This window comes from Callithrix jacchus, chromosome 16, assembly GCF_049354715.1.
Source record: "Callithrix jacchus isolate 240 chromosome 16, calJac240_pri, whole genome shotgun sequence".
Lineage (NCBI taxonomy): Eukaryota > Metazoa > Chordata > Mammalia > Primates > Cebidae > Callithrix > Callithrix jacchus.
Genome location: NC_133517.1, coordinates 16342963 through 16369633, shown reverse-complemented (window position 1 = coordinate 16369633; position 26671 = coordinate 16342963). Strand labels below are relative to the sequence as shown.

The 26671-nt window shown below is 40.3% G+C and overlaps 1 protein-coding gene across 2 annotated transcripts in view; it reads left to right on the top strand.

Annotated features, from left to right (window-relative positions):
* Positions 1-26671, top strand: part of CA8 (carbonic anhydrase 8) — a 93736-nt gene that overhangs the window by 52315 nt on the left and 14750 nt on the right. Inside the window, exons 5-8 of one of the 2 annotated variants that reach the window (XM_078353567.1) lie at positions 3562-3624; positions 5875-5923; positions 7677-7789; positions 21296-21465. In XM_078353567.1, the coding sequence (XP_078209693.1) occupies positions 3562-3624; positions 5875-5923; positions 7677-7789; positions 21296-21430 (360 nt within the window). In that variant the 3' untranslated portion in view covers positions 21431-21465. The remainder of the gene's footprint in view (positions 1-3561; positions 3625-5874; positions 5924-7676; positions 7790-21295; positions 21466-26671) is intronic. The other variant, XM_054246779.2, reaches the window with a different exon arrangement.

Here is a 26671-nt window from a genome sequence, read left to right as displayed (position 1 = left end):
GGTGACCTGGATTTGTAGAGCCCCAGACTGAAATCCCAGCCCCTTAGAATTAATGCGAGTATTTCCAAGAACAAGCTGCGTTATTGCAGGCAAGGAAAAGCCTGGTTAGCAAGCACACTTTTTCTAACTTTCTATAAGTTTTTGTGGGGAAAAATTCAGGTCATCTGTGTGCAAATTCTCAGGGGAGAGTAAAATCACAGAACTGAGAGCAAAATTTCATGAAGGAAAGAAGGAATGGAGGGAGGATGGGCTGAAATCCCTGCAGGGAGGGCGTCTGGCCCTTGGACTGGAGGAGAGAAATGGGAGGGAGGAAGTCGGAGACATTGAGTAGATTTTCCTTCCAAGAAGCTTGGCTGAAGGAAGGAAGGACAGATGGGGCAGTAACTAGTGATGATGTCCAGTGAATCTTTTGAGATCTGAGATCTGCCTGTGGTTCCCTCCCCCCCACCCCCGAGCAATAAGAGCTATTGCAGACATAGAGATTAAAAATACTGGCAAGAGAGGGTGTCACTAAGGTGGAAAAGTCCTGGAGGAGGGAAGAGGGCACGGGATGGAGAGCTTATGTGGATGGACTAATCTCAGATAGGAGGAAACCCACCCCTTCTCCAAAATAGAGGGCCAGAAGGAAAGGGTGGGCACAAATGGGGCCGATTCAGGCAGGATGTGAAAGGCAGGATGTTAAGAAAGTTCATGCTGACGACCTTTATTATCTCTGAGACACACAAAGCAGAATTATTTATAGAGCAAAGAAAGCCTGGTGTGGGATTGAGTCTCGAAATAGCTCAGGAGGGGATGATAATAGACTTGGCAGTCACTGAGGGAATCCCCCTTGGGATAGGACACCCCAGATCATACAGGACAGGGTATGGTGGGTTGTTTTTTATGCAGGTAAAGGAGTAGAGAGTTCTAGTAAGTTGTTGTGTTGATCCATCACAGAGCAGATGACGTAGGAAGTAAAAGGATTAAAGAATGGAGAGTGGTTGGAGAGATCTCATTCTGTTTAGCCAGTCCCACGTCTAGGCAGGAGGGGGAAGGAGAAGAAGCCACAAGGACATGCAAGCCTTGGCTCCTGGTGATCAGAGGAGGTGAGAGAGGAAAGAGCAGGAGAGCTGGCTGGCCTGGGGCATCCGGTCAGAGAGGCCAGTCTTTCAGAGTTGAATTTTTCGGAATGAGAGCACATACCAGGAGTCCCCTCAGGGTTGGTTTGCTGAGGTGAATGGGACAGAAGGCCACAGAGTGAGGGCTGAGAAGACTTAGGCCAGGGAGGAGATGGGTCACCCCCTGGATGCTGAAGTCATTCAGGGTGACAGCAAGGAGGTGATGCTTGGGAGGGATGGTCTAGTGGGTCAGTAAGGGAGAAGGAGGGCATGGTAGCCTCAGAGGATGGTCCCCTTGGGAGGATGGCTCAAGCACATGGGTCAGAGTCACACTGAAGAGAGCAGGAATGCACTGACTGTGGCCTTCAGTCTGTCTTCCTGGGGGACTTCCACTAGAAAGGCCTGCAAAAGAGCTGTGGCCTCGGGCAGACCTGAGGGGTTCAGGTAGATTGGGAGGTGGTGGGAGAGGCTGGCAGAAATGCAGAGTTGTTCTGTTTCAGAAAGTGCAGTGGAAGATAAGGAGAGATTGAGTTAGAAGTGAAAAAAATGGGAGGTTCAGGGCTGAGATGCCAGGCGAGGAAAACAGACCAAAGTGGTTTGTATTTCCGGTGGTGGTGAAGGATGGCAAAGGTGAGAGGTGAGAAATGAGTTCTTCTCAAGGTTTCTAGTGGGCTCTTGGTATCAGGTTGTGCTATCTGAACAGTTGCTTGCACAATTTTAGCAGTTGGGGTGTGGAGATTATCATCAGAACTTGCCTTTTGCTGGTTATAGTTTCTTCATACAAAAATTTGACAAGGAAGGAAAGGAAGAGATGGAGTAAGAACAGAGGTTATAGAGTTTTCAGGATATTACGTTTTGCCCATAAAATAGAGTCTTTATAGTTAAAAGGAGCTGGTAATAGTCGTTAAGTGCTGTTATATGGAAAAACTATATTTGATGCTGTAGCGCATCTAGAGTAAATTAATAATGGATATTAAGTGAATTATGATGACCCAAGCCCTACAGTCATTGTTTGATTTAATCTTATCTTCAACCCTATCATTTTTATCCTCCCCATGAGGATTTTATTCCTCCCTACGAGGAAGTGGAAGGATGTAAAGGTTAAATACACTCGCTTAAGTTCACACAGCTAAGAGGTGGCCGAGTCAAGATTGGAATCCAGGCAGTCCATTTGCAAAGTGAGCCTATTCCTCAGCTGCCACATTGAGTGGCCTTCGTGTTTACATGTGGATGCTTCAAAGAGTTTACAGCCCGACAGGAGATGCTGAGATGAACACAGACCCCAAGTGCAGACGTAGGCTTCCCAGTACTATAGGAAGGTTAAACCAGTAAGACAAAGAGAGGTCCATTTTCTCCTGAAGAACGGGTAATGACTTCTGCCTAAAATTCCAGGCTGCTGCACCCACAGGTACATATGCATTAGGTTTTTAATTTTTTTTAACTTTAGAAAATTTATTTTCTGTTTTTAGAGCCTAACTCAGGAATAATTGTCGAAGCTTAGAAAATAGTTCATGTCTTGATTGTTTAGAGCTGACAGGCTATCGTAGGTAGAGCATTTCTCATCTCTCTCCTGTCCCTTTGGATGCTCTTTCAGCTGGCCTGTTTTGCAGTTGGGTAATGTCAAGAGAAACAGAGAATGTGAACATATTGGCAGCTACTCTAGCTTCTCTTAGGTCGTTCTCCAAATATCTGTGTGGAAGGAGAAAAGCTGACAAAAGCAGTGATTGCTTATTTGAGGTTCTAAATGATCTCCATTACTCTCTTCCATTATCATGGACCATTAGAAATTGGTCAGATTTCACTTAAAGTTTCTAAAGGCGAAGTCAAGAATATTAAATATTAGAATTTTTTTGTCTAATTTTTTGGGAGAATTTTATGTACTAATAATATATAGTGATATGTTTTTTAAAAGAAGGCTATGAAAAGCATATTCTTATTTATTTAAGAATAGAAAGGTAGTTATATTATTATGACCAGTAGTAATCAAGAAAGTTCTTGATTTTGGTGAATTTAACAACAAAATCACCTATCTGCTTTTCTAAGTTAATATAATTTTTCAGTATTGTTAAAATCTTTATAGCAGTGATCTATACATGCCAAAGTTAAACATGGAAGGGTTTGAACATGTACTGAGTAGTTTTCATTCAAAAATGTCCTTGGTATTTTTATATAATAGTATTTTATAATTTGATATATATAGCAAAGTGAGTGATTCCTATACATAGTAAGAAGAATTTAGAATGAGTTTCTGGACATTTACATATCTAATACTTCATTATACTAGCTTCCATTACAACTTTAATTACCTTTAGTAGATATTGACCTAGTTATTAATAAAAGGCCATTTAATTAGTCCTCAGAAAGGGCATTCAGATGGACTGGAGCCAAGTTCTGTTCGTTTTGTTGAGTTTAAGCTAAACACTTAAAAATGCTGTGGTTGTGGTTTATGCTTTATATTTTGCAGATAGGAAAGGAGCATGTTGGCTTGAAGGCTGTGACTGAAATCCTCCAGGATATTCAGTATAAGGTAAGTCATTATTTAAAGTAATACAAAAAAGCTGCTCATGTAGGAGGTCCCTGTGACCACCTGTGGGCTCGATGCTGTGTTGGAAGGACTCACAGACCTCAGAAAAGCTGCTCATGTAGGAGGTCCCTGTGACCACCTGTGGGCTCGGTGCTGTGTTGGAAGGACTCACAGACCTCAGAAAAGCTGCTGTCCTTGGGGTTATGGTTTATTGCAGTGAAAAGAAACAGATCGAAAAGCAGAGGGAAGAGGTGCATGGAATGAAGTCCGGGGGAAACAGGGCACAAGCTTCCAGGTGTCCCCTCCCTGGGGAATCACATGAGGATGCCCCTGATTCCCCTCGCAATGATGGGTCACAACATGTGTGAAGTGTTGCCAACTATGGAAGCGCACTCTAGCCTTGGTGTCTAGAGATTTATTAGAGGTCAGTCATGCAATCACAAAATGCCTGCAACATAACTGACCTCAGATGCTCAACCTCTAGCAGCAACCCTCTCCCTGCCCTCTTCTCTGTAAGTCACATTATCAGCATCAGCTTCTCTGTTCCAATTGGTACAGTATGTCTTGAGGCCTCAGGCATGTAACAGCAGGAGTTCATCATAAATACAGCATGGCCCAAGTCTGCAGGCACACAGAAACACTTATATCAGGTAGAATATTCCACACTCAGAGGTTATATCCCAGGAGACAAGAGTTAGTCCTGAAGACAGGCCTTGATCTGGGATGTGCAAGGTTTGAGCAACTCAGGCCTGCTGGGTTAACCCTTTCCTACCTGCATGCTATAGGAAAGTTGTATAAATGAAACAAATACAAATTTGGGGAATCATATTTCAAAGCATTTATGTTAAATAAATTTTAAAAAAGAAAACAAGTACACATATGTGGTAAGATTATATACAAGAGAAGGTGATCAACATGTCCCTGCAATGATATGACCCAGCATTGCTAGGAAGCCAATGCCAATCTCTCTTATAAGCAGTGCCTTTTTGGCTCATGCTTATAGTCAGCTGAATGTGAGTGATCTTGGGGAGGGGAGTAGTCTAGTCTTGTAGGGCTGCTGGAGATACAGAGCAGGGGTTGAACGTGTTTGATTGCAGGAGATCCAGAGACCCAAATCCAGTTCTAAGAAAGATCAATTTGAATTAGCTTTACACTGGCACAGCCCAGGGTATCCTGAACCAGGCAGAACCTTCACTGAAGGTCTCCTGATTAGGTTTGTAATGAACCCAGCTTCCAAGGGAAGCCCAGTCCAGACAAAAGAAACTGATAAGAAGATGGTCGAGGGCACGTTTTGACTTGTATTTGTATAGTTGCAATGGGCTGAGAAAATTTATTTTACCATGTAATAGGACACCAATCACTATGGAACTCAGGAGGATCAGGGAGGCAAGTAAGCTAGAGTCTTTACTGTGTAAAATAGTCCCAGGAAATCAGGAAGGGACTTGGAGGTTATGCAGTAGCTCTCCCTGTTACATCTGTTATCAATACAGTAATCTTTTTTTCCTGTCACTTCACAATTCTTTTATGACTGATCAATACAGTAATCTTTTAAGAAAAATCTGATTCACTTGACAGGGCCAATTGCCTCTAAAGTCTAGGCAGTTTAAATGACATGATTTAAAATGATGATCTTAAATGTGAATTGTTGAATAAGGGTACAAATGACTCCCTTGAAATTTAAATCCAGCTTTAATAAACATTGATTGGAACAGAATATTTCCATGTGTTTTAGATCTCCCTTTCTAGGTGTGATCTATACCAGCATCTGGCATAGATCCCAGAGCTGAAGCACCAAATCCAAATAGGACAAAACAGGAAGCTGGAAGCCAGGGTGTGATGCCAAAAAGGTTAGGAGCTGCAGTGAAATTAAGCAGGAGGAAAGGCATTTTGAAAATCCCCCCACCCAGAGTTCAGGCATTTTATGGTAAGAATTTAGCCCAAATCTCTGATATGAATTGTGCTTAGAGCAGAAAAAGTAACCGATGTGGGGGCAGATGGGCACCAATTGTAGGTTTCTCACCAGGACTTACAGGGAGAATTGAACTATGGTAGCAAAGAAAATAGTAGTAGAATCACAGCAGGAACCAGACGATACTACTCGAATGAGTAGGTAGAAGGAAACACCAACAAATGGGTGGGACCTGATGAGGCCATTCATAAAACACTTCATCCTACATTTTTTCTAATACATTTTTAATTCTAAAATCTAGAACGATTACATTAACATTGGGTAAATATTTTTTTCTTTTTCAGGGGAAGTCCAAAACAATACCTTGCTTTAACCCTAACACTTTATTACCAGGTGAGTATTTATCTGATGCATTAAAATGAATTTTAGCCGTGGCTATAGTCACATTGTTTTTTGCAGACTGTATAAAACGATATGTTGTTAGTTAATAATTTTTTTTGCAATTTATATTCTCATTAGCAGCTACCATTTCCAGATTACTCTAAATGTATAAACCTTTTGAAGTAATAAAGAGACACTTTGCCCCTAGTTCTGTTGATCTGTCAAGAGCTTTCTTAGGATTGTCATTTGTAAAAATTGCTACTTCTGTGCAAAGCACCAGTATAATAAAATAACTGGCTTGGTGTGGTGGCTCACCTTTGTAATCCCAGCTACTCAGGAGGCTGAAGCAAGAGAACTGCTTGAACCCAGGAGGTGGAGGTTGCAGTGAGCCGAGATCACATGATTACACTCCAGCCTGGGTGACAAAGTGAAACTCTGGCTCAAACAAACAAAAACCCTGATGTACTTCTAAGATTGTTCAGTAGAGTTCTTAATCTTTACAGTAAAATGAACTTTGTATCTAATTTTAAAAGATTACCTCTCTGCAGTAATACTATTATTATACATTATTCTAATTGTATATGTGTGCAGGTAACAATTATACATAAAATACTCAGGATATGATTTAAAAGTTTGTCGCATATAAATTTTGGTCTTCACATTTCTCTGCCCAAATTATGTGTTGTGTCTTAGTGTTTCAAACAAAACCAAATAGGTTGATGCATTGTATCTTCTGTTTTCTGCATTTAATTGCTCTACAACAAACCAATTTCTATGATATGTTAAACATTTATTAATCATATTTAATCATAAATTCCTCTAATGCAGAGCTAAAGGATTTCATAAGAATGATTCATTTTGTCCTATTATAATATGGTTTTGATATTTTGCTGTTGAAGAAGTAGTATAGAGGTAGCTAGAACTGAATGGTTAAAAATACAGGCTTTCAGACGGACGTGATGGCCCTCACCTATGTAATCCCAAAACTTTTGGAGACTGATGTGGGAGGATTGCTTGAGGCCAAGAGGTTGAGGCTTGCCTAGGCAACATAGCCATACCACACTCTAAAGAAAGGAAAAAAAAATGCTGGCTGTGGTGGTGTGCACCCATAGTCCCTGCCTGGGAGGCTGAGGTGAGATAATTGCTTGAAGCCAGCAGTTTGAGGATGCAGTGGTTCATGATCGCACCACTGCACTCCAGCAGCCTGGGTAACAGAGCCAGACCCTGTCTCTTAAAAAAAAAATACAGGCTATGAAACCAGACTGCCCAAGTTCGAATCCTGACTGCCAGTGGTTATTAGCTGAGTGACCTTAGGCAAACTACTGATGTTATTATTCCCCATCTGAAAAATAACATTAATAATGCTACCTATCTCACTGGTTTGTTGTGATGGTTAAATAAATTAATGTAAATTGCTGACACATTGTAAACATTCAATAAATATTAGATACAAATCAATCAGGTAAATTCTTTAATAAAGTAAAAAAAACTCAAAATATACATACGTTTCTAAAGTGCTTAAACTTGACAGGTTTATTCTGTAATCCACTGATAGAAATCACTGTAAATAATAGAGAATTCATCATGTTTTTTATCCATTATTTTCTCCACAACGAGTAGTTTAATATTGTGGGGCTCTAATCTGAAAATGACTTCCATCTTTGAAGTGTCATTTGGACAGTTTGTGATTTTGGAAATTGTTGGAGTCATCAGGATTGTTACTGTTTCACTTGCCTTTTCATGACACGTCCACGTGGCCGTATAGACCCTCTGCTGCGGGATTACTGGGTGTATGAAGGCTCTCTCACCATCCCACCTTGCAGTGAAGGTGTCACCTGGATATTATTCCGATACCCTTTAACTATATCTCAGCTACAGGTGAGTGTGCTACTTTGAATCTTTCAGAGTGAAGTTCTGAGTTAAACATTGTTTCTGAGAAAGGAAGATGCCTGTTTATGTTTTAGCTCCCTTTAGGTCTGTCATAGCTTTCCAGATGAAAGTTAAATGGCTTGAACTAGTTAAAGTGATTGAAAGGTCAAGGATGGACAGAACCCAACACTCATTTATGGTCTATATTTCAAAAGTTAGTTTTTAAAGAGTTAATAGAAATCGGGGAAGGAGAAAACTTTGGATTAGTCGAGTTATTTCTTTATGTGAATTTCCCCAGGTGTGGAGAGGAGAACGTCTGGAAGTAAAGTAGGGATGCTGATTATTTCTGTAAGTCACACATAGGCTTTGTAATGGTTTTGCCTTGGTGTGTACAGGAAAGTTCTGCATATGTAGAGGTGGAGGACCCAGGAGGAATGCCCTGGAAAATTCTGGATTGTTTTCTAGCTCCACTTTTGGTCACCCACTCCCTGCCTTGGACTCTGCGTAGGTGCCCTAAAGGCTACTGCGCAGTGGGTAGGAGCACCCGAGTGAGTTGTCTGGTGGAGTTAGCTGGTGGAGCATGAGGCAGCATCACTCTAATGTATTTAAACCATGATCTCGATATTACAAAAGGGGCTTTAAGTATCTCCTGTCTTTCAGGGATCTCGCTAAGGCATGGATACATTCTGGAGAGCTATATTGTTCTTTTGTGATCAAACTCAAAAGGGTTGGGAAATACTCTCAGCAAACCAAGGTTTCTTTGGTAGCTTTTAAATATTCCCCATTATTTCTTACTTCTTAGTAAAGCTTTTTTTAGTTTGTCCTGAAATATTAAAAAAATCCTTCTTCCAACATTTAATAATTTCTCTTAATTTCTGTTTTGTTAGGGATTAATCTAAACATTTCCCCACTCAGCCTCTCCTCCTCATAGCCCTTATTATTTTATGAACTCTGATCATAACACCTTTGAACCTTCATATTTTTATATGACAAATCCTGGTTCCTACATTTAGTCATTCATCTATTTGTTCTTATAGGAGACTATGCTTCACATGGTTAGACTTGGGATACAGGTTTGAGAAAAACAACTGTGAAGACAAAGGGCTCTTCTCATCACTTCAAATAGGGGTATATGCTACCAACACCACTTACCACTGGTGATGTGTTCTCTTTTTAGTACCACTAAATACACATTGCTTTTAATTTAAAAACGAAGGACACAAAGAAACCCTTCCTGAATGCCAAATGGACACAGAGGTTAACAAGAGTAAAACACAGTCTTTACCCTCAAAAAGTTCACCATAGAGTTAGAGGCAGATGACTAGACAGTTAAAATGATAATAAATAAGGTGCTCTGGAAACACATATGGAAGAAACCCAACCACGTCCAAGAGGCATATGGAATAATTCCTGTAAAATATTAAAGTCTGGTAAAGGAGAGGAAAGAAGTTAGAAATTTGGGTCTAATGTTAAGCCTAGAGTTTTGGACTCATGATATCTCGATTTGCGACTTAACAGTGAAGATGATGGCTGCAACACCAGATAAACCTCAAAATGTCAGTGACTTAACACAGCAGAAATTTATTTCATACTCACATAAAATCCAACATATGTGTTTCTGATTTGCAGTGAAGGCTTTTCTCTGTGTAGTCTTTCAGGGAACCAGGTTGAAAGAAATGCTTCCATCTGCACTGCCTTCCTCCCACAGTCGCCATTGGTGAGAACAGTATGTTCTCAACAGGGATCTTTTGAGGTCCAGTGATGGAAACAGTGAGCTCCACTTATACTTACTTTCTGTTGGCTACAACTGGTCACATGACTACCCTAACTGCAGGGGAAGGTGGGAAGTGCATTCTAGCTTCATCCCCAAGAAGAAGAAAAAAACAGATTCAGTGATCAGGTGAGTTAGCAATTCCTGGCATGGTAGCTTACGCTGAGTAGGAAGACAAGAAGATAGTCCCTGCTGAGTGCAACACTGCAGTGGAGATGGGGGAGATGATGCCTCCTTAAGAACTAAAGACCCAGGGTCTTGAGAAGAACAGAGAGGAAGGGTTGCCAAGATGTGGAGGACAGGGGTGGTTAATACTGAGAAATGCTGTGGAGAATTTCAGTAGGACAAGTGCTGCCCACCCAAGCATCAAATAATTACAGCCACTTTAAAAAATGGGCCCAGGTGATCAGAGTTCCTCGACTCTGAACTTCTGCCTTTCATCTGGCTTAAATTCTGGATCTTGACTTGTTCTTGTCCTTTGAGACATGATGTTTCCCTGGCTGGGCACGCTCACTGCTTGATTCTAGTTTTATATCCTCCTCTCTTGCGGACCTTGGCTTCCCTTCTCCAATACCACTCTTCCTCCATCCCTTCCACTGAGCTGTTTCTGCTTTCTCCAGGTAAGTAGCCCATCCAAGAAGTTTGCTTTTAGGCTCCTACCATGGTGAAAGCCTTCTTTTCTTTTCTGATTTTGCCTCATCATTGCAAACAAGATGCGTGAACAAGTGCTGTAGTCACCAGTTAGGCCACTGTTAACCCAAGGGAGATGTTTCCATAGAATGTTGAGCTGAACGTAGAGGGACCAAGAATAAACACGGACCATCTTTATGGTCCACAAGAATAAACATATAGACCATCTTTCTAGAAGCTGAATGGGAAAGGAAAGGAGGGATTTAGGTACAACGTTTAGAGTAGTCAAGTGTATTTTGTTTTGTTTTTTAGATTTAGGAAACACTAGAGGTTTTTTAGACATATTGAAAACAATCTGTGAATAGGACAGTTGATCCCATGTTATGGTGACTTCCATTATCATTCCCAGGTTTCAGATGAGGTGATTGAGGCCTAGGCAAATTAATAAACCTTTGCCTGCAGGAACAGGCAGTAAGGGTGGATTTGGAGATCCATCCAGTCATGTGCGATGTCAGTGCTGGGTGCTTAACTACTGCCCCCTTTTGGTGTGCCCTTTTCAACATTGCACTTCCTTTGAGACCTTCTTTCTACATGAGGCCTTGTTAGGAAGTCCCCAGCAGTGTTACCGCGGTTTCTGCCCTTTACTGTGTTATGTTCTGTATCCCCAGTTGGAGGAGTTTTGTTTCCCTCAGACAGTTAGAAACGCATAACAAGAACTTCAGCAGCTGAGGCCTGATGTGCAGATTTAGGGATCCTTAGCGTCAAAAAAAAGAGCAGAATAACAAAACAAATGAGACACCCAAGAAAAGAATATGGACAGAGAAGAATCACATAGTAAGAATGGGAGGAGACACCCTGGGACACTTTCCTGAGGCTGATACTTCCTGAGGTATCCTTCCTAAAACTCTTCTAAACTGGTAGGACCCCATGTAATTCGCTCCTGTTTGCCATCTGGTCACTCCAGGTCACTTCTCTTGCTGACTTTGTATTTCTGAAGCAGAGAAGGAATCTGGAATTCGCAGGCATGTGTGGTCGGTGGTGAATGCCACCCCATTCAGGTCAGACTCAGGGACTGCAGCCTGTGCGGGGGCCATGGGTCATACAGGTGCTGTTGTTCTATGAATGACACTTGTAAAACATCAAACTTCCCTCTACATTTGCTTTTCCTACAGTTTGACTCAAGGATACATACACATTTCTTTGTTGTTGTTGCAGATAGCCCCAAATCATAGATACCCAAATTTCAAAACCCCGAGGCTTAACATTACAGTATGTTTTATGATACGAGGACACATTCATTTGCCTTTACTTGTCATTGACCCTGTTAATAAGAGCGATTTATTGATATAGTAAGGTAATTATGTCATAGTTCTAGCTTCCATTTCTTTATCCGTCTCATAGGTAGTTGTTAGCATGTGAAATTGCTCCTTTGAGAGTGATTTGGATAACTTGTCCATTGATTCATGCATTCCTTCATTTATTTGTCAATTATTTGACATTTGCTCTGTGCCAGTTACTGTAATCAGTACTGACAAGAGGAGATCAGTAAGATACTCTCAAAGAATTCACCATCTAGGGCGAAAGGCTGGCTGATACATAGGTGTACATTAAAAGAAAAACCCAGTCCAGCACTGTGGGATGGTACAGACATAGTCTTGAGGTAGCACATAGGAAAGGTGCCTGGATGAGAGTTAGTTATCTAGAGGTCTTTCCCAAGCCAAGAAGGTGGTATTGCCTGAGTATTTGTGGGAATTGCCAACAGGGGAAAAGTGTCTGTATGCTTGTGTCTGGCAGGGAAGCCAGAGAATACAGAGTGCATTTTGGAAATGCTTGCAGTAAGCGTGGAGAGCCTATGATGTGAGGGGGTCGGAGAGGGGAGCAGGCGCCTTCCTCAGTGAGCCTCAGGGTGGTGCCATGGGTTTGGGTTTTCTCCTGAAGGTGGCGGAGAATCACAGGAATGTTGTAAGGAGGAGAGAGATGTGAACAAGTTTAAATTCAAGAAACACTCCGTAGCTGCAGTGTGAAGATGTGGATCATGTGGCAGTGAGACAGAGGGAAGGGAGTGACTTTAGCAATAATAAGGAAGTTAAAGCAGAACCGTGTGACTGATGACATAGGAAGGATTTGGGGAGGAAAGACCCCCTTGTCACTGGGCCTCCCCTGGTTTTGGCTTGGTTGACTGGCACATGTAAGCTGTTGCTCTCTACCATGATAAGGAATCAAGAAGGAAGAGCAGCCTTCATGGAGAAGATGCCAAGTTTATGGTTGCAAATATGGAGAGTTTGAGATGCCTTTAAGACATCCAAGAAGGGGTATGGTATACAAGTGGTGGGTGAAGCAGTTAGTGTAGAAGAGGAGCTCCTTCAGAGGATGAGGGAGTGGCCTCTAACCAGGGGTGTGCACTGTAAGAGTGTCCCCAGGGAATGGCTTGACAAGTGGAAAAACACAGGAGCCTCATGTGATGGTTAGAGAAGCTATGGGAGAGGCGAGTTTCAAGAAGGAGTAGAGAGATCATGAGTGTCAGATTCTGCACACACATTCAGTTAAGGATAAAAAGTATTAACTGGATTTAGCCACAGGAGAGATTATAAACTTGAGAACGAAGTAGATGAGCTGAATGTCCTTAGTCATATTTGTTCAGCATTACTTTATTGAGGGGTAATTTCCTAAAAGTACATCAGATCTTTTAGTGAACATTTTTTTCTTTGCCGGGTGCAGTGGCTCATGCCTATAATCTGAGTACTTTGGGAAGCTGAGGTGGACGGATCACCTGAGGTCAGGAGTTCGAGACCAGCCTGGCCCATGTGGTGAAACCCCTGTCTCTCCTAAAAAATACAGAAATTAGCTGGGCCTGGTGGTGGGCTCCTGTGATCCCAGCTGCTTGGGAGGCTGAGGCAGGAGAATTGCTTTGAACCTGGGTGGCGGAGATTGCAGTGAGCCAAGATTGAGCCATTGCACTCCAGCCTGGGCAACAGGAACGAAACTCCATCTTAAAAAAATTTTTTTCTTTATAATCACAGCAAATTTTAATTTATTGAAAGGTGTAGCCTTGTTGCATGCTCCAAATTTTCATTTCCATCTAGAATTCCTTTAAGGATTCCGTTGCCAGCATTTGCCATCTTACTGCTGAACTGTATTGAGAGTGTTAACTGTTCCTCTAGATATACAATATTGTAATACTGTACTGGCCAGTGTGTTATGTTAAGATCCAGAGGGAGATTATTGTGCCTTAGGCTCTCCAGCTTCAAAGGGAACCTGGCTTTGTATTTTTCCTTGAAATAGGCCAGTGACAAAGTCTGATTAATTCTAACCTAGTAAAGTCATGCTCCCTGATTATTGGGAGGTAAAACCGTATCTTCCCACATGAAAGCCGAAGCTGGAGGAGTGCGCATTGGAAGGAATAATCTCAGCTGCCCTTGAAAATAGATGACTTTTTGATTAGCTGTACTTCTCAAGGAAAAGATTTAGGTGCTGTTAGCATGGAGCGCCATCACAGCATCTGTTCAGACGGCAGCAGAGTTGAAACATAGACACACAAAGACACACATTTACGTATATTAAAATGCAAGTTAGAGTGGTTAAGAAAAAAGTTACAATCTTAGAAGAATATAAATCAGTCTGTCCTTGAATGCTTTGCTTGGTGCTGCTCATAGAATTTCACAGGAAGCAGAGCAAAAAATGAAAAAGATCCAAATAAGGCAACGGAAGTGAGAGGAATCAAAGGAAGAGGTTGTGATTCTTTTTTTTTTTTTTTTTTGAGATGGAGGTTCGCTGTTGTTACCCAGACTGGGGTGCAATGGCGCGATCTCGGCTCACCGCAACCTCTGCCTTCTGGGTTCAAGCAATTCTCCTGCCTCAGCCTCCCGAGTAGCTGGAACTACAGGCGCGCACCACCATGCCCAGCCTATTTTTGTATTTTTAGTAGAGACGGGATTTCACCTTGTTGACCAGGATGGTCTCGATCTCTCGACCTCATGATCCACCCGCCTCAGCCTCCCAAAGTGCTGGGATTATAGGCGTGATTCTTTGAGTTAGAGGATGTGATTCTATGAGTTAGACCAAGAAAAATCGAGAAGTCTCAAACATTGAGAAGTGGAGGAGAGAGATGCTTGATGTATAAAATAGCAGAAGGAATGATGAATGACAGGTGGCGTAAAACATAGCTGATTATATTGAGAAATTTGAAAATTTGCATTGAATTAAAGAACATTGTTTTCTTCTATATCATAAAGTTTATGTATGTGATTAAGCTGCTGAATATTATTATGGAAAGAATTGGTATCTTGACGTGTATCACCTGCTGTAGGATAATATTGGCACTAGCAACTTTGAAGAAGTTCTCAATCATAATGGTTTCCTATTAAATGCATAATAGCTGTGATACAGGGAGGTGTGGACTTCAGCTGAAGTATAGTGTAGACCGTTAAGCCCATCATACATTGTCCTGAGTGCTATTAATAAGAATTCTGGAATATGTGTCTGAAGCCTCTTCTTAGCTGAATTTTTCATATTATTCCTGATTAACATGCCTTATGTAGGGAGATAAAACACAATTGGATGGATCTGAATGAGCATAATTTTCTTTTTAAAAAATGATCTCTAATCATTAAATTACCTTATTTTTATTATTATTTTTAAAAATTTCCCTAGATTTTTAGGGAACAGGTGGTACTTGGTTACACAAGTAAGTTCTCAGTGGTGATTTGTGAGATTTTGGTGCACCCGTCACCTGAGCAGTGTACATTGAACCCAATTTGTTGTCTTTTATCCCTCACCCCCTTCCCATACTTTCCCCCCGAGTCCCAAAAGTCTATTTTGTCATTCTTATGCCTTTGAATCCTCATCGCTTAGCTACTACTTATGAGTGAGAACATACAATGTTTGGTTTTCCATTCCTGAGTTACTTCACTTAGAATAATAGTTCCCACTTCCATCCAGGTTGCTGCGAATGCTATTAGTTTATTCCTGTTTATGGCTGAGTAGTATTCCATCGTGTGAGGGTGTGTGTGTGTGTGTGTGTGTGTGTGTCACACACACTATGGTTTCTTTATCCACTTGTTGATTATGGACATTTTCACCATTATGTAACTTTAATATAAATGATGGTCTAAGCATTAGGTTACCAAAGTAAAAAAAAAAATTTTTTCATCTGGATTGTTGTGTTTGGAAATGAGATTTCAAGAACAGAATACAAATACCAAAACTTTACCAAATCTAACACCGGACATTGTAAGACATATTCTGATTTCAGAGTCATTAAAATGCAAACAAGTATTAATCTTAGAATTGATAAAACAGGATATTACGGTATAGTGGCATCTGTGCAAATATGTATGTACACATATAGAAATGGGTTGATAATTAAGTTTTACTCTCCTTTTCCTACCTTTTTCTTCTGTCTTTTTCTGCATTCCCTTCCTGCGTATTCCTTTCTTTGCTTATCTACGTTCTCATGTTAAATGTCTTTGTTTTTTCCTTTCTCTTTCAACTCAAAGTAACACCGCTGAAATGAAGGAATTTGAACGTACTTATTGTTCATTGACCCTGTGGTTACATGACCTGTCTTCTAGAACACCGCACACTGTTTTCAATGCTCTTTTCTTCAGTCTTGCCTCCTCTTCATTCCTTCTGCATTCCATGTTTCCTGTGGGTTGGAAAGTAGGACTCTCTACATCGTGACAGCCCTAGTTAGTGCCTGGCATGTGCTCAGCCTATGGGATCTAGAGCACATCTGGCCCTGGACAACTGAGGAAGTCTGACCTCACCCACAAAGCAGCAGGCCTTTCTCAGGGGTCTTCATGCTCCATAAGGAATCAGAGGAGCTGTTTTCCTAAAGTCTAGGTTGCTGTAGGGCCACAGCATGGTCATGTTTGAAACTAATTTCAATTTATTGGGAACATTTGTTGTAGACTTCCTTCTATGCCCATCTCTATGGTTTGAATGCGTCCCCTCCAAAACTCAGGTGTTGTTAATGTGATGTATTAAAAGGTGGGACCATTAAGAGGTGTTTAGGCCATGAGGGCCCTTCCCTTGTTAATGGATTAAGACCCTTAAGAAAGAGGCTTCACATAGCATCCCTTTGTTGGCTCTCTTGCCCTTCTGCCTTCTGCTACCTGAGGACGCATCAAGAATGCCCTCGCCAAATGCCAAATGCTTTGCTCTTGGGCTTCCAGCCTCCAGAACTGTGAGAAAATATGTTTCTGTTCTTTATAAATCATCCAGTTTCAGCTACTCTGTTATAGCAGCACAGAACAGAGACGATGTCCATGGTTCTCAGTCTTGCGCATGTGTCAGAATCCCCTGAGGGCTTGTTTAAAGCACAGATTGCCGGGTTCCACCCCTGAGCTGCTGATTCTGTAGGCCTGGGGTAGTTGCTGATAACTTATGCTTTTATTCTGGGACGATGCTTTGAGAACCGCTGTTTCATATCTACCTGCATTCGTCTCTACAGTAATTGAGATCAGCGCTCTAACCCGAGAATGCTGAGGTCCCGAAGGTGAGTGTGAATGGCAGTGCTAGGTGAGTCCTGTCCAGTGGAAACATGATGTGATCCACATATTAAACTTTGTAGCAGCCATGGTAAAAAAAAAAAAAGCCAAAAGAAACAGATAAAGTTAAGACACTAATTCAAATAGTGTATTTAACCCAGTATGTGTAAAATACTGTCATTTAAGCACGTAGTCAAGGCAAAAAGTCATTGATGAGATTTCTTCCATTCTTATTTTATGCTGCGTCTTTGGCTAGCAGTGTGTATTCTGCACCTCCAGCACACCTCAAATTGGACAGGCCACATTTCAAATGCTTGGTGGCCATGTGGGCCTAGTGGCTGCCATCCTGAACGGTACAAATCAAGGATCTTCTCTCTGGGGAGACTGTTTCTTCACTTTGTTTAAATGCATGATTTTACATTGCTTGTAGAGATTTTTATATGTATTTTCTTAGTGTCTTAAGTGTTAGACAGCACTTTCCCTGTGATTGTGAGCTCTCTAATCTGTAATTCTTGAGTATGTTCAAATCTGTGTGGCTCAGCAACTCTCTTGAGGTGATGAGAGCAGACAGCAGCTGGGGCTGGGGCCCCTTTAGGCTGGGGATGGCGTCAGGACTGTTGACATTGGTGTTACTGGAGAGTGATGTTCTTCCTACTCTCTTCCTCAAAACAATGAAAAAGATCAGATTAAGGAGTCATGACAGAGTGAGAGCTGGTTTATGAATGAGAGGTCGGTAAGGAATAGGAAGCATTGGTTTTATACGGAACATTATATAATGGGGTGAAGAGAAATGAGGCAAGAACAAGGCTGCAGAACGTGAAAGGTGCAGAGTCCTCTCTCTGTGTTTGTGTATATCTGTCTCTGTATACATGTATGGAGTGTTTAAGTACAATTTGCTTTTGACTTTTTAATTTGATTAGTGTCATAAGGAATCATATTTTCTTAGTCTTGTATTGTTATTGATAATAAAAGAAAAGGAAAGCACCACTTTTATAAAGAACTATTTTATCGAAACCGTAAAATATCTGTCACCTGCCAAATCTTCCTCCCATGTCCTTTGTTGTAATATTTTGTTGGCTAAGAACACTTAACATAAGATCTACCATCATGGCAATTGGAAGTATACAATGCAGCGTTGATAACTGTAGGCATTGTACCGCACAGGAGACCTCGAGGACTTATTTATCTTGCATTACTGCAACTTTGTGCCCTTTAACCATTACATCCCCATTTCTGCTTTCTGCCAGCTCTTGGCAGCTGTCATTCTTCTCTCTGCTTCTAAGAGTTCGACTGTATTAGATTCCAAATATGAGTGAGTTCATACAATACTTATGTTTTTGTGTCTTGTGGATTTCGTCTTCTGGGTATAGATTGAAAGGAATTGAAGTTGGTGTCTTGAAGAGATATCTGCATTCGTATGTTCATTACAGTTAAGACAGGGAAAACACATAAGTGCCCATGGATGGGTTACTGGAGACAGCATACTGACGTTTATGTGTTATATTTCTCTTTTAACATGATGACACATGAAATGTAAGTAAAAAAAAATTTATTAGAACTTGGGAACTCCCGAAAGCTACGTAGCACTAAACTGCAAACCCTGGAAATTAGCCCTTTGAATGCAGTAATAAAGAAGCAGTTTTAAAGCTGAACTTCTAGAGGATAATTTGGTTTGTGAGGCAGTGAGGATTGGAATAAATGTCTTAGACCAATTGCGGTGCATCTCTAGTTCAAAGGACAGTGGCTTTTCAATCTAATACCTTCAGAAGATGAAGACTTATCCGTGAAATGTTCAATGTCAGTGCCCTGCAGTTTTCTCTTAAATTGGTTAAAAATAAATACCATGTTAAAGTGGAATAGCGTTAACAATGGATTCACTTATACATTCAGATATATGTGATAATAATGGTTTCTGGAAGGCCTGACATTTGAGTTTTGTTAAAGATTTCTACCTCGAAATATTATTCTGTTCATTTATCACAATCTCTCATTTCAGTGTGGCTGATTGAGTATGCACTTGAAACCATTTGAAGTGACTAAAGGGTTTTGGGGGTGGTTGCTTTAGAAAAATTGGCATTTCAGAAAGACACATGTTCCCCTCCATCTCTGTTGATGTTTGAATTCTTCAAAGCACTGCTGTGATCAGAGAAACACATTGCTTGTGAAATAGTTTTCTCAGAGAGCATAGTGGCTGGCTTTTGATTCAGATCATCTCTTCTGGAAGAGGTTGATTTCACAGAACGTGCTTCAGGGTGAGGCCTGGGGCTTGAAAGGTTTGTCTCCAGTTCAGAATACATAAATATAAAATTAACCCAGCTTTAAAATAATCTTCAAAGCCAATAAAAAATGGAGTCTTTCATATGTTGAGGCAGTAAAGTTTCTAACCTGCATTGCTCCTCAGTGACCTGTGCGTGCCTCATAGGTTCAGGCTGCAGGTATTAATTATGATTACATGGAAATGAATGTTAGGAGAGATGATTTTAAATTTCCTCAGTGAATTTTTGGTTTATTATAAATACTTTCTGCATATAAAACTGTACCTAAATATTTATCTCAAAATGCTAAAGGTTTGACTTCAAAAGAAGTTGGTGAAATAGAAGTGCTAGTATTTGTCAGACACTTCCTATGTGCCTGGAACTATGCTGAGTGATTTTCAAGAATATTCTTTCTTATTTCTTAGACTATCCTTGTGAATACTGTTATCATCTCTGTTATACACATGTGGAAACTGAGGCTTGAAGAAGTGAAGTCCTTTGGTTGTGTGGATCTTAGCTGGCAAAGCAGGCGAGAATTGGCCTTTGGGTGCAAAGTCCAGTGCTCTCACTGTCACATTCTTCTTTTTGAAAGAGCATAAGATTCTCTCAAACTGACCAGTTTTCTTTTCACTCTGTACTTGGGGAAAACTTTAAGGTGAAAGCAAATAATAAGAGATGCTCACGCATCTTCAGCTCTAGAAGTTTTTCAGATGCAGCAAGAAATAGGTGCTACTTGTATTTTCATTCTAATACCTGAAGAAGATTTAGTGAAAAACCATCAAGCAGGTTAAACAGCTGATTGGTTTTCTGAATGGCTCCTCTATGTAAATACAACACATAGGTATTATAAAAAAACTAAACAGGACAATAACAGTTGGGTCAGGCTTAATCTCATTAAGGGAAATCAATCAGTGTTCAGCGATATGGACATGGAAAAATAAGACATTTGAAGTCATCTTTCTTTGCATGCAGAGAAAAAAAAACCCCAAAAACCAACAAAAGCAAGCTGGCTTTCTGACCCGGATTCTAATCGAACTAGCTGTTTAATTTTTCTCCAACTCTGTGTATGAGTGTATTGAATTAGAATGTTGTGGGATTTGACTCTTGGAGTCAGGGAGCCTCTTCTGAGGAAAATTCGCATGTAAACATATCATTCAGGGCTTTCATGCCCCCAAGTCTCTAGGTGTTTCTTGGCTTTTGCTGGAACTCCTGAATTAGTTGCTCTCTTGCATTTCATTTGTCTTTATGAATGGCAGAATTCTATGGCTGGGTCATATTAAGGATCTTTGTAGATATAATCCCTTGATACACAGATGGTGAACTTCTGGTGGATGGATGTTGCCCAAATCACATTTGCTCAATACCCTGGGATATATGCAGGAGATAGATTATACTGAGTTGACTAGAATTCCTAAAGAGGTGGCTGTGGAAATGAGAAAAGAGCAGATAGACTTGGAATTGTCAGACTTCTCCACTAGCTAATATGGAAACTTTAAAAACTTTCAGCCTCAGTTTCCCCTTCTGCATAAGGATTGAAGAATGTGTCATGTGACTATGTGGCACTTAAATGAATTAATAGATGATGAACCCTGTAGGTAAATCAGTTCATAGAGGGAAATGAGCCAGGGGAATGGTCATCACTTTTGCTTGTTGCTTAAATATTAATACTTCCCAGAGAGTCACGTCTGGCAGGCTCTGGGTTCTTAGAGAAACTGCAGGGAGGCTGTGGGCAAGGTCCCTGAGGACTCTGAGAACCTCTTCAGTTATAGTGGGGAAGCCATGGGACCTGGAGAGGCCACCCAAGAAGGGGAAATGAACTTGAAAATCAGTATTGTGAAGACTGGAAATTGGACTCAGACTTTTGGAAAATCATAGATATTTTTTAGACCCATGCTCTCTAGAGGGCTGAAAAAGGGGCAAAAGTCTTTTGATAAAAGGACACCTTGAATCCATCTAATAAATCTAAGATCTAATCAGTGTTTGCATACAGTAACATAAGAATCTGTTAATTAAAATATACTTGGGAAGCATTTAAGAACACAGTCATTTGTTCACTCTTACTATGTTTTAGATAGGCATAGGACGTTTTTGAGAGAGGTGTGTATCATTTTTACATTAACAAATGCAGCAGATTTCTGTGTCTGTTCGAGTTGTTCAGAGACCTTGATATGTCTGCTTCTGTTGTCATCTCTCGAAAGTGTCCTGCCTAATGTCTTAGGTCTGGAAGAATGAAGTCTGCTTCTTTTCTTTTTGAAACTTAATTTTAATTTTCTCTTTTTAAATTGTAATTTATGCATATTTTATGCATGTCCTTTATGAAACTCCAATCTTTTTAATGTATTAATCTATTTTCTTCTGCTTTTGTTTTCAGATAGAAGAATTTCGAAGGCTGAGGACGCATGTTAAGGGGGCAGAACTTGTGGAAGGCTGTGATGGGATTTTGGGAGACAACTTTCGACCCACTCAGCCTCTTAGTGACAGAGTCATTAGAGCTGCATTTCAGTAGCCAAAGAGGACAGAAACAAGTCTATCTTCATGAGGGTATGTCCAGATTATGTAAGGAAAATGAGGTGCCCAGCTACTTAAACCTAGCATACCAAAGGTGCACTTATGGTGATCCTGGTAATTTAGTAATTAAGCATATGTACTTCATCTTGATAAAATTTATGACACATTCTTGAGCTCTGTTAATTATAGGTCAGGTAGTTATTTTAATTTTATGCAGTATTAAAGAAAAACTATGATTATATTTTCCTATCAGAGTAGCCCTAAATTCCAAATTTTGCTGGCTTTCATAAGGAAAGACACCCTGCGGCCCCGAAAAAGTGACGTGCAAGGACCTCTTTAGTAACTTACCATGTTTTCCCCTTGAAGCAGCACTAGTCATGTCCCAGTGACCAAGGAGCACACAGGAAGGGGCTTGGGGAGCATGAGAGTCTCACTGTGGACCGTACTTGTCTTCTGCAGAATTGATTCTCTTATTTCTCAGGGTAGGGAGCCTATCTGGCATGCACTGAAATACTTGTTCTATGGAAGTGCTATTTATTTGATAAAGTGAGAAGCACTTATTAATTATCTGAATATGGTGAAACATTATGTATTTTAATATATTGAATTCACTGTATGTATTTCTTACTTTTAAGGATCTAACAAAATAAAATATCACAAACATGGAAGAGATAAAATATAAAAACGACTATATATTGGATTATTTCTTTACCTTGTTAGTCTCCAAAGAGTGCATAGGTCATTGTACATCACTGGCAAACCACAGCTTCCCAAGGGGAAAGCATCTGTTGGAATAGATCCTAGGGAAGCAGTGAAATCTCTTCTTTGTAGGCAATTTAAAAATTAGCTGGGCATGGTGGCCGCCACTTGTAGTCCCAGCTATTCAGGAGGCTGAGATGGGAGGATCACTTGAGCCCAGAAGGTAGAGGGTGCAGTCAGCTGAAATTGCACCACTGCACTCCAGCCTGGGTGACAGTCAGACCCTGTCTCAAACAAAATAAAACAAAACAGAAAAACGAAGTCTGCTGGGTAACCAAAGTGATAGACATGGAGGCTTGGACGCTAGAATAGGAGCAGTGGAGGTGGAGAGAAGCTGATGTATATGAAATAGAAATTGCAGGTTATAGCTAATGATGAACTGGATGAGGGGTAGAGGGAGATGGAAGTGTCAAAGATAACTTCTGGGGATTTACACTTTGGAAACCCTAGATGGAGTGCCACTGAGTGGCAGTAGGAAGGCTGCGGGGAGGCCCTGTTTGGTTGAAGATAAAGCGTTGAGCTGTAGCACAGTGAGTGAGAGATGCCTGTCAACCACAAACTCCTGTGGTCCTGAAGGTCATTAGAATTTCAAGAGTGGAGATCAGAAAACAGGATGGGCTGAAATATGGGAGTATTGGACATAGATATTGTATATGTACATGTTCATATAATGTTCTGACTTCACCAAGTGTGCATGAAATCTTGTGGGAGGTTTTACACACAAGTTAGGCAAGACACAGATAAGTTAGGTCGCGCCCAAAGTAATGCAGTTACTTAGCAGCAGAGCTGAAAGATCCAGGCAGCTTGACTGGCAGAGCTCTTTTTCTTTACCATGATACGGGCAGAGGTTAAAGAGAGTCGCTACACTGGCGGTTGAGTGGTACATCAAGGAGGGACGCAGTTGCAGCAGGCGGAAGACCACAGGAAGGCAGGAGCTGGAGACTCCAGGTCACAGCCACCTTGGTGGGCTGGACTGGGGTGGGGCAGGAGGCCTCAGCAACAGAGAGGGGGTGGGATTGAGGAATTTTTTTCCTATCTTTTTTTTTTAATTGTACATTAAGTTCTGGGGTACATGTGCAGATCTTACAGGATTGTTGCATAGGTACCCACATGCCATGGTGGTTTGCTGTCTCCATTCCCCTCATCACCTGCATCAGGCATTTCTCCCAGTGTTATCCCTCCCCAACCTCCCCACCCCCCGCTGTCCCCCCTTCCCAACAGACCCCAGTGTGTTATGTTGCCTTCCCTGTGCCCATATGTTCTCATTGTACAATACCTGCCTATGGGTGAGCACATGTGGTGTTTGGTTTTCTGTTCTTGTGTCAGTTTGCTGAGAATGATGGTTTCCAGATTCATCCATGTCCCTACAAAGGACACAAACTCATCATTTTTTATGGCTGCATAGTATTCCATGGTGTATATGTGCCACATTTTCTTTGTCCAGTCTATCACTCACAGACATTTGGGTTGGTTCCAGGTCTTTGTTATTGTAAACAGTGCCTCAGTGAACATATGTGTGCATGTGCCTTTATAACAGAACGATTTATAATCTTTTGGGTATATACCCAGTAATGGGATTGCTGGGTCAAATGGAATTTCTATTTCTATATCCTTGAGGAATCACCACTGTCTTCCACAATGGTTGAACTAATTTACACTCCCATCAATAGTGTAAAAGTGTTCCTATTTCTCCACATCCTCTCCAGCATCTGCTGTCTCCAGATTTTTAACTTGTCTATGTACTAGGGTGTGGGGAAGGAGCAAATAGATGGAGAGAGGCTGAAGGTGCTGCTTCTGGGAGGAGCTGGAGCAGTGAAGTCTAAGAAGTTGAAAGGGATGAAATTCTAAGCACACAGGGAGACTGGCTTTTGCTAGAGGATTGGTACTCTTTGTACTGCAATGGGAAGGAAGAAAGAAGGAGGTGTGATTTAGAGCTGCTGTGTACCCATGACTTGCTCTTATCATTTAATGATGAATGGGGCAGGAGCTAGGAGGGGGAGAGCAGCAGGGAAGATGGCATAGGAGAAGAGGGAAGGGGAAGGATGGATTCACAGGAGAAGCCAAGAGACAGCGGGGGTGGGATGAGGGTTGTGAAGCATGAATTTATGCATTTCTCCAGTATAGGTTTAGTTATTATATTCCCTGTGAATGTCAATACTGTAAATGACACTTTAAATGAAGGAAGATTATTCCCTTGAATGTTTGGTTGCTATCTGGTCTTAGACCAGAGTTGCCGTTCCCTAAATATCTAAATAGCAATTATTATTATTTTCTCTTTTTCTTATGCACACACACACACACACACACACACACACACACACAAGTATTTATGAGATTTTGTATATTTCACATACTTCATATTCTTTATATGATAGATGAATATTGTGTAGTCTTTCAAAAATTTGAGTTAATTTAGGTTCTATTTTTAAAAGGAAGATGGATTTATGTTCTTTTGTATTCTCCTCTTGGTGGCTGAGATTTCTTAGAGGGGGTAATTTGCTTCCAAATTCCTAAGAATGGTACAGGAATTCCAGGGTGACTCTAATTCTTATTTCATTCTTTTATGAATACATTTCTTATCCTTTTATCTTGAAATGTGTAATGCAAATCTAGTCAGAGTTCCACATAAAACTTACATTGGGAATCAGGCTTATGTGTATGTACTTTTTATTTGATATTTAATAATGCCCTAAGGCATGTAACTCAAATTTTTATTAAAGTGAAATGATTTGACAGTCAGACTTTGAATTTAATGCATGAATGTTTCATTTAAGCTCTTGGAACTAAAAAGGAAAAGACATTTCTATGGTAGTGAGTTGTTCTCTACAAAATGTTTAAAATAATTCACATTTATTTTAGTTATGTTTTACTGAAATAACTTTAGTTTTTGGACTTAAAATGACAAATTTTTGAAAAATGACATATCTGGGCACCTGGAAGACTTTGATAACGAAAGCTTATTATTCCCATGAGTAATCTGTGACTTTTTATATTACCATTTCAGAAGTATGAACTATGATTTTGTATTATACTTGTTTAAAGAATTAGCATGTAACTCACCCAGGTGCTGGAAATTCTTTGGTTCAGTGGTGCTAGTTCAGATTTACGGAGGCCTATGGATATTAAATGATCCTTTACTCATTGAATTTTCTATATGATGCAGGAGAACTAAATGTATTTTGATAACAATGAACAAATGATATAAAAAGTTTCAGGTCAGTTTACTTGTTGCTTTTGGTATCATGACATTGGTACTACTCTTCCAACAAAGTGATTATATGATTATTTGCCTTTTTATTTCATTAAATGTTAGCCAGTTTTTAAAAGTCTATTCTGACTGCTCAAAGAGTGTCTTGCTTGTGACCTAAATATTGTTAAGCTGTATACATGTTTACAGTAACTATCATGAATTTTAATTATTTTCTATAAGAAACAATGTCACATGGCTCTTCAAGTAGTTTCTCTTTATTTCCCCCTTAGAGGTGGAAAAATAAGTATGTCCGAAATAGATTAGGAAAGAAACAAAGCCAGAAAAATGGGGTTATTCGGCAGGCATCTCCAAATAGTCCCATTGTCAAACTTGCCTTTATTTTTCTTTTGGGATCGTTGATGTTAGCCTTGACTCTGTTGAACTCTTTCCTACGTGTACTTTTGCAGTTAGTAATATTGCCTTCTTAGCTTTAATAAAACTGTAGCTAGTATCAATTTCATATCAGTCTTCTTTGGTAACCTAAAAGAGTTCTAGATTAGAAAAGGATAAGGCATTATGGAGAAGCTGGTGCTTGTGTGGGGGACAGTGAGAATGACTCTGAATGACCAAGTAGGTGAAAGCTATTATCCTTCCAGATTAAATGGAAAGCTCAAAGCCATATTTTCAGCCAGTAGAACTTGGACTCTCCTCACTCTGATAGTTTAGCATGGTGTACAGCATTAGGGTGAGAATTGAAGGCTCTGTATCTATAATTATTTTCTATTTATTATATCTCATAGAATTTCCTCCAGCTGGAATGGATTTTCTACCAGATCTCAAAATGATTTCAGTAAAATGCCAAAACACCAAGGATGCTCAAAATATCTGTTACGTTTTGATTATGTGATATAACAATTAACCCATCAATGAAAAAATACAAGAGCTGTATGAGCTCTCTTCAAAATTACTGAACAAGAATAATTCCTGCTTCAAAATATGTTTCTTTTCCTTTTTATGTTTTAGAAATGTTAATCATTTATCATGCATAAAAATTTTAGTGTGATTTTTTTTCCTCCCACTATGAATTCAAACACAATTGTGTTTGGGAGGAAGAATGCCTTGCAGTCATGGGCCAACTCATATGTTGAATGTTAGTATGTTCTGACACCCTAAATACAGTAGATTTCATGATTTTAAACCTAAAGAATGTATTTTTCCATAAGGAAATCACTGTGACCAGTTTGTCATCTAAACATGTCTTTCATGCCTTTTATCTCATGGATACTCAAA